The sequence below is a fragment of the Mesitornis unicolor genome, unplaced genomic scaffold (genome assembly GCF_000695765.1).
Source record: "Mesitornis unicolor isolate BGI_N332 unplaced genomic scaffold, ASM69576v1 scaffold17227, whole genome shotgun sequence".
Taxonomy (NCBI): domain Eukaryota; kingdom Metazoa; phylum Chordata; class Aves; order Mesitornithiformes; family Mesitornithidae; genus Mesitornis; species Mesitornis unicolor.
Window position 1 is genome coordinate 50,537 of NW_010194612.1, and position 8,938 is coordinate 59,474.

The 8,938-nt window shown below is 48.4% G+C and overlaps 1 protein-coding gene across 1 annotated transcript in view; it reads right to left on the minus strand.

Annotated features, from left to right (window-relative positions):
- LOC104543297 (cyclin-I-like) overlaps positions 1-8,192 on the minus strand; it is an 11,465-nt gene extending 3,273 nt beyond the window's left edge. The window contains 2 exon segments of the mRNA XM_010187877.1: positions 2,859-2,993; positions 8,032-8,192. Coding sequence (XP_010186179.1) covers positions 2,859-2,993; positions 8,032-8,145 — 249 coding nt within the window. The 5' untranslated portion in view covers positions 8,146-8,192.
- Positions 8,193-8,938: the final 746 nt, after the last annotated feature.

The following is an 8,938-nucleotide window of genomic DNA, read 5'->3' on the forward strand; positions in this document are numbered from 1 at the left end:
CACCCATAAATATCACCACTAACGTAATTTTGTACTGCAGTTCTCATAACTGCAGCCCGGGGATTGTTCAGGGAGAGCTGGTCCTGTTGGTTTAGGCAAGGTAAGTGAAATTTGGAAGGAAAAGGGAGTTATTTTGTGTGTGGGTGCTGGGTGGAGGGTGGCAGGGAAGCGGCGTGCAGGGGCTGTGGGTACTCAGGCAGTCGCTGTGATGGCCCAGGCTAAGCCCCCGCTCCGAGCGTGGTGCATCTGCTGAGTTTTGGCTCAATGTGGCTGTGACAAAGGGCTTTGCTCCCAACATCAGTGTCACAACCCCCAGAGGGGCAATGGGATGTGTCCCCCTGCTCCCCAGCGGCTGGGGGGGTAGGAAAGGCCGAGGCGCCGTTTCTGAACCTCCTCAGAGCTGCAGAGCTGTGCCAGCAACTCCAGCACCGACTGCAAACGGGTCCTGTCCACAGTACGAGATGCTGAAAGCAAAGGTAAGTGGAAATCCTGCACCGAATGTGAAAACCCACCTACAACCTAAACTGCTGCCGTGGTTAGCTCTTGCCAGGTACATTTTAGCAGATGAAACGGGGCTATGGGGTGGTTGAAGGATGCAGGATCTCATTCAAGCTGTCAGGAAATCCAGCACCCTGTTTCTACAAAGCAAGAAGAATATGGGATCGTGTCCAAATTGGGGATCTTCTGACTACAGTCAGCCTCAGGCAGGTAAACAGGACTGTGCTCTGTCCAGAGCACTTGTTTCCTAACGCTGTCCAGACTTCAGCGGGTGCAGAGGAGCCACATTTGGGGACAGGGAGTGCACATGCACACTGTGCTGCTGCATTCAGGTGCCACTGAAAGCAAAGAGAATGAACTCCCCTGGGGCCAGACTGGAACTTGTTCTTGCCAATGCGGCAGCTTCAAAGGGAGGTGTCAAGTTAGCTCAAAACACGCAGCAAAAAAGGCCACTGTCTGCGTGTTGAGTAAAAAGCCAATGCCTAGAGCAGATCCCTGCCATCAGGGAAGCTTTTTCTCCCCATTTAATGATCATTTAGTCACCTCTTTTCCCCTCTCTAGAGACTGACCAGAAAGGAACAACTCTGTCCTTTCCTCAGATGTGTCAAACCCAGTCACCGTGCACCCCAGTCTCCCATGGGAGCCTCTCGCCCACCTCGGTGTGGCTGTGAAGGCCGCTCCGCTGAGGGTTAACGCTGTGCAGTGAGCTACAGCAAAGCTGCCTGCGCTCTGAAGCGTAACTGAGCAACAGCCGGCGGGGCAGCCAGGCTGCTTTAAAGTGTGGTCAGGGTGAAGGGAAGGGACTTGGGTGTCTTAATGATGAAATCCCTGGTAAAATCCCTGAGTTGAGCTGGAACCAGGGCTTTATGGGAGAGAAGTGGGGCAGGGAGCACAGAGCCCTAAGCTGTTTGAGCAGTGCTGGCCCTGACAAAACACCTTCAGATTCCTGTGCTGCCTGGAGCACTGTGAACTTCTTACTCATACTCTGCTTTCTCTGCAGACTGCTTGGCTGCTGCAAATTACTGAAAGAAAAAGCATACCGGAGGGCATTAGCTATTGAGGGATTTAAATGTTTCCCATCTCAGTACTTCAGTAAATCAGCTACTTGAAAACACCTTTAAAAGCTTCCATGGCTTGTAGTTGAAGTGTTATTGCCATTTATTAACATTCAGAGGGCAGGTTAAAGGATGATGGTGTTCTCCCACACTCGGTCACAGTGAAATGCAAGGGCACAGGCTGAGGATACCCCCTTCTGTTTGGATTTCCTGAGCTGTTTTGCTTACCTAACCGTGGTGGCGGTGAGATGGGACACACGTGCGGATGAGACCGCAGATTTGCTGAGCGTGGCCTGTAGCTGAGCAAACACGGTGAGGGATAAGGCTGCCCAAAGCCCCACTTCACCACTCAGTACCAAGAATTTGGGGGTTTTGGGTTTGTTCAATTCACACGGGTGCAAAACACAGCCCGAGCACATCAAATGTGCTTCTGTGGCAGACTTACAGGGACAGAACAGCAGCAGATCCAGACTGCAGGGAGCCAAAATGCTGACTTCTAGCTTTTTTAACCAGTTTCTGTGGTATACAGCCTCAGGCTGTACCTTCCTGTGTTTATTTTCCCCATTTCCCTGTGCGAGCCACTTGCCAGGCCCAAACCCGTCCTCAAACCTTTGTGCCTTGCAGCTCATTCACTGCCAGCAGGTGCTCACAGCAACTCTAGGTGGTTCAAAGGCGATTAAATGCAGTTAAAACACCAGAGAAATTAGGAAGTGAGCAGGGACTTGCCCTCGCTTCTCTGTCAGAGCGCTCTGGGTTCAGGCAGCATTTTCTTTAGCTTTAGGAGTCAATTTTGGGTAAGGCAGAGACTTCTCTTTTTAACTAAGGTATAACCTCTATGCAGCCTCTTTTTCTGATTGCTGAAGGTGCTGTGCTGAGGCAAATTCAGCATTGAACACCAGGTTATTGTAGTTGAAGAGGAAGGCTGCTGCTTTTCTCTTAGTTTAATATACATTTACACTAAGGAGCCACAATGGGCAGAACAGAGCAATAAAGGGAAATATTCCTGGCCGGTATGAGCACCGAGGCAGTTCCCCAAAACCTGTGTGTTGTCAGTAAAGCAGTGGCTATTTCCACTGAAAAGTGGCTGTGGAAAGAATCGACCTCCAGAAGTGCCTGACAACCCAAAATTAAGCTCCTGGAGTAGCACAGGTAGCATCCTGTATGTGAGTGAGAGAGGAAGAGGGTGTGAGAGCAGACAGGGGAAGTGAGCGTTTCCATGCAGCCACAGGGCTCAGACTGTGCACAGAAATAGCAGGGGGGGGGCGTTCTGAATCTATTTCAGTTCAGGTATCTGCAAATATTTACCTTTACTGCAGCTAAAAACCTGTCCAAAAGGCTGATGGCCAGGGCGAGCGTTTCTGGATAAAGGTGGAACTGGTATTTGAGCTTGGCCAGCCACTGAATGACCTCATCCCTCTGCTTTGGAGAAATGGCTACGTCCTGTTGGAGAGAAAAACAAACTGCTCTTAAAGGCAGGCTGAGCGAGTCAGAAACACCAAAGGTTTCACCTCTGCAGGAGTTATTCTGCACAGAAACAAAACCTTGTCTGCAAAGGGGGGGGCTTCACGCCAGCCCGAGTCACCACTTGGTTCCTGCAGGTACTTACCAAGGAATCTGCCCTGGAAAAGACAGCTTTATTTACAGCAACCTCAAGCATCACTGGGAGGTGTTACTGTGTGCTGGAGGAAAGAGGAAAGGTGTCTGTAGGGTGTCCTCTAGCTTAGCCCAAAGAGATTTATTCATTTTAACCTCTTTAGTACCACGCAGATGCACAGAAAAGCCCAGCTCTGGGTGCCAGGCGGATGTACAGCTCCTGACAAACCAAAGAGGGGGCAGGGAGGGAGCTGGTGTTTTGAGAGGAAAGGTTTATTTTTGCTTCAAATTACAGGGGTATTTTTAGCTCGGTGTATGTTAAAAAAAGAGAGAATTCTGAACAGTTTACAAGAGACCTTTAGGAGTACAGTTAACCGTGAACTGGGGCTGTGCAGGTACAATTTAACCTCAGAAAGGCTGGATTTGGGTCTGGTTTTTTTAGCTTTTTGGCCCAAGTCACCACCATTGATCTGTTTGGACGGCAGCTGAATTTCAACCACACACACAGCTTTCCTGCACCTTGCAGAAGGAGAAGGCTTAGGTCTTCCCCTAGAAACAACATGGGTGGGAAGGGAATATTGTCTTTCTGTGCTGCCTCTCAGTCTTTGCTCTTCCCAAAATCTGTCCTGGGATCTTCCCCCATGGATGTGCTGGTCTTTATCCCTCTCCCTCGAAGATGTACCTGTATCATCCTAAATAAGCAATGCAGCACAGTAAAATTAATTAAGCAGTGAGGTCACTGTTTCTTACTTATGTAAAATTAAAAGCAAAACTGAGACACTGCGGTGGCTGAAAGATAAAAACTCCCTTTGGGCTGGAAAGCAGAGGTTCCTCTTTGTGTGGAGGTACTTTCTGCAGCTCACAATCTGTGTGTGGCCAGCTTTGTGTTATCGCCACAAATCCACCTCTGCGGAACTCAGCCCCTGGGGTGGAGGAGCACGGCAGCCTCGTGTGATGGCTTTAATTAGGGGAAAATTAACCCAAACCCAGCTTGGAGGTGGCTGCTCCGAGGCAGACCCAGCAATGGCCCTCGGGACTGAAGGACAACCCACCCATCTCCTCCAGTGGTGCTTCCCCACCCTCGGGGATTTCAGAAGTGTTTTTGCAAAAGTGCCCAACAGAGCTTTGGTGGGGGCCAAAGAGACGCAGCGCTGCTGCTGCACGGCCTTAGAATAACTGAGACAAACTGCCCTGCGTGATCACGGCTGTCCCTTCATCTGCGCTGTGCGTGGTACCGATGGCGACGGCTGAACGCTCCTGCAGAGCCCAAGATTCACCCCGGCGCTCTAACAGTGCTCCTCTCCTCCCTCTCCATCCTGCTTGGCACCTCCAGGAAGTGACAGAGAGGTTTTTGCAGCTCTTTTCTACCTATAGAGCACACAAACTTCTCCACCCATCAGGAGGCTGTTGGGAGTGAAGGACAGAGCCCTGCACACCACAAGCTTCCAAACAAAATGTGTTTGGAAGCAGAGGGACATCAGCTTCTCTTCTCTTCCTTACATAAAGTCACATTGATCTGCTTCCTGCAATTATTTACTTCACTCCCTATCAAGAAATACCCTGTCTGTCACTCACTCTATGGAAGAACGTGCCTTTAAATGCTGTCAGCACACGGGAAGTTTCTGTGAAGGACACAAACAGGTATTTTAAATAACATGACAGGACCGCAGGTGACAGCACTGAATGAAGTGTGAGTGCCACACTCGGTGTCTTTAATCTTACCACTCCAAAGTGAGCAACCCCAGAGGTCAGTGATTCTCCCCACGGGAGGGAATACAGGGCCCCAGACCAAACACACACCCCAGAGCCCTGCAGTCTGTTGTTATTTCTCAAATCAGTTCCCAAACCCTATTTCTTAGGCATTCTGGCAGAAAGCTGCCCCCGAGGCCTCGGTGATGGCAAGAGGCGCACAGAGCTGTTGTGAGGGCTCCAGAGTGCGAGCGCAGTACAAATCATCTCTGAGAATACCTGAGACTTTTGGAAAATGCAGTCTAAAAAACATTATCTGTGAACTCAAATGTGACTCAGTTTTATTGCTGCCTAATCTAGGAAAAACACCTTACCTGATAACTTATTTTCTCTCATGTCTGCTGTCCCAGACAGGGATGTTTTGCTCTCTCACCTGTTTGTTTCTGCCTGGTCCTGCTTTGGGCTCCTCAGGGAGCAAGCAGGTGACCTTTATTAGGACTGGGAGGCTCCTGAAAAGGGCAACTGGAAACTTTGCAGTCAAACTGGTCCTTATTTGGGTCTCAGGGGTGTGTGTTTTACCCCCAGTTGACACCACTGGGTTGGTTCTCACTGGTACCAGTTGGGAATGAGGGGGGCTCTCGTGGTAATGTGCAGAAGTGGTGATTTACAGGATTTGGATATGGTTTAGGGGTACAGCAAAGAGCTCAAGTAACACACACAAACACTGGGGAGAGAGATTGCTGCTCAGGGAATCAGAAGAGCTGGGTGTGTTCATCTCATAAGGTTTTACAAAAATGGTAAGTCCGTCCCTGACAAAACAGGCACCAGAAAGAGCTACACAAGGGTATGTGGTGAGACAGTGGAAAAACTGGAAATAAACTGAGGTCTCACGATTCTCCAAGAGGTACAGAGAACAAATGGGAGGACAGAAATAAAGAACTAGAACCCACAAGAAAGGAGAAACGCTGTGTTTCTGTAAAAAAAAATAAACATTGCTTACACACCGCTCTGCTGCAAAGTTACTCAGTAGCGTGTAAAGAAATCAACCTTTGCCCAGTCTTTACTGCTTGATTTCTCAAGCATTAATCACGTGAAAACTTGTGAATGTCATCTGCATAGTGTATAACCCAAGGGGAATTAAAAAAAAAGACAAAATAAAAGACCAAACACATTCAAGAGCACAAGGAGGGTCCAGGCTCAGCCCACCTGTGTTTCCAGGTGGAAAAGCTCTTGTGAAATCTGGCTTTGATACTGTGAATACTCAGAGCCAGTGGCCTACATTTAAAGAATTAAAAGAAATACACACACCAGTAGGAAATGGGAGTTTTCAGGCAAAAAGTAAAAGCAAAACAGAAAAAGACACACGCATTATCAGGACCAAAGTCCCCCAGCAGATTCTGCATCCTGTACTAAAAATAAAAAGTCTTCCTGTTTCTCTAAGAGTTACTTTCTCCCTTTTAAAGAAGTCAACTGTGACACATACTTAGAAACTGAATTTGTTTGGGTTTTAAATATTAGAGCTAAAAATGGCTCTCCTAAAGAGTCAGAACTGGAAGTTTACTCCTGAAAAAAACAGTCATGGTGCACCTCCGCTCTGACCAGAAGTTGTTTTGTATCCCCACTCACGTTTCCTCATTTGCTGACTCCGATAAAGCCCTCGCTGTCGCCAGGCTGCCTGTGCAGCAAGGAATGGAAAGTCACACGTGCTGCGGGTCACAGATCTGATGGGCAGAAGGATGCAGGTTTCCTGACTGTCATGGGAAATAAACACCACCTTCATACGAGTGTGGGTTTGGGCTAACGTGGTTGTTTTTCCAAAGGAGGCAGCAGATGCTGGGGACTGTGACCTTCTTCAGGATAGCACAGAAAATCGGGTAATTCACACTGAGCACCCGTGACTGCCGCAATGAACGCTGCAGGAGTGCAGGAACGGGTGGCAGTTGGGTGTCAAGAACTGTAGGAACAGAAAGAGGTGTTTTACATGGCTACAGACACAGGGGTTTGGGCTGTGTGACAGGGTTTCCCCAGAGCAGCTCGCTGTGTTTATGTTCTGTTTTAAAACCCGACCTTTGTACGTTTTACACATACGCACGCAGTGATTTCAATCCAGTGTAATGGTTATTTACTGCTAGAAAACACTTCATACTACAGCATTCTAGCTGATAAAGTGAAGGTCTGAACAGACGTGCAGGCAAACAGAAGGTTTACAAAGACTACACATTTTTGGGGGTGGGAATGGCAGGAGCAGAAGCCCAGGGCAACAAGCACGGACCTCAGCAATGTTACCAAAGTGCACGGGAGGAGCAGGAAGAGCTCCTTCATCATCCCGACATAACTGCAGTCTGAAAGGACAAACCTGGTGTTTGTTCAAGCCAGAACCAAGGCTCTGCTGCTGAGCACAAACCTGGCACTGGGTTTAGCCACGGGGCTGTCTCCATACCTGATCCTGCTCTGACTTCACAGCAGGCAGCAGAGCTGCCTGCCCCGCTTCACTTCAGGAGGTGCTGCAATGACATGAACACTCCCACAAAGGTCCCTGGCAGCAGGGTAACCACCACAGACAGGGTTGAGCTTAGTCCTGCTGCTGCAGTGACGATCTGAACAGGGTACAGGTGAGGAACCTCATCTTCAAAGGGTGACAACGCAGTCCCACAAGGGAGGGATCGCTGGGAAGAGCATCAAATGCAGGTGGTGTTTTCTGAGCCACCAGAGTCAACTTCAAACAAGGCAAAAACACACAAGGGCTTTGTCCCTGTGAAATCTTCACACAAGAGCCTGGTTCGGTTACACTCTCAGCGTTCCTAACTTGTCTTGTTTTACTGTAATCTTATCTCTCCACGTTAAAATCATCAACCCCAAGAAAAATCACCAACACTGTCAGCACGAACAGCAGGCTGGTTTGCCACAAACCAGGGGCTGAAATTGTGTGTGGCCCCAAGACAGCCACAGCTCCAATATACTCAACACCTCTGATGACCAGGTCGCTTACTTGGAAACCTAAATGTGGATTAACAAAACTAACAGTGGGCCCCTTAAAATCATATTTATTCCTACAAAACAACAGCAGTTCCTCGTTTGCCAGAAAAACCAACCACTGGTCTGGTGAGCTTTGACAATAATTGCATTAACATTTTTAAAGAATCAAGACAGATCTCATGCCTTTACTAAGATGAATGCTGTGCAGAAGAGACGTTACCTGATTGGGCTGAATTTTCGGCACATGTGCTTTCCACATTTGAGCTTCCCTAGAGATTGCCGTCTCCAGCAGGAGAGACAACCTCTGGCTCTCCAGGGGTCCTGAAAACTTCATGGTGACCCTTGGATCCGCCTGCCACCCAGCTGGATACAGCTACCTGCAAAACCAAGGACATCCTGGTGAGATCCTGCAGCCACAGGGAGTCCTGTGTAAAACAGAGGAGCGCTTGTTTCAGAATTCAAATGATTTACACGCTGAAGCCCCATAAAAAGATCAATGTTGTCCCTCTCTGCACAGTGTGGGTTGTAGCTGCTCACAGAAGCTGCAACCTGTCTCAGATGCAATGCAAAGGTACCAGGGAGTTCAGGAAGGCTCCTCTCAGGTCCAATCACTCTGAAAATACATTTTATACACAAAACTTGAGGGCATAGCTCTAATTTTAGATAGGAAATGTGTTTTAAAGGGAGGCAAAAAGCAGCAAACCCTGTGACAGCCTGACTGAGTACAAGCAGGGTGAGTGAGAGAAAATCTCTGCAAGTACCACAGTATTCAGAAACACCCACTTCCACGGGCAGGAGCGATGATAAAATGCAACCTGAAGCACACCTTGCTTTCCACAAAACAGAAAACAGGGGGGGGTCAAGAAATTTCCACACTTGAAATGGAAAACAAAGCAAAGACTGTACTTTTTGTGAAGACAACAAATCCCACCAGGTATTTTCAAACAGGGGAGATGATCTGATCGAAAAGGGCATTCAAGGTGCTCTGGTAGGACATTACTCCAGCTGCAAATTTCTTGCCGATATTAAATCACATAGGCAAAACAATTCAGCCCTGAAGGGTAAATCCATGGGAAAGTTACTTGAACTTTCAGTTCCTTCTGGGAGCCCTTGTGAAATGTGAACCA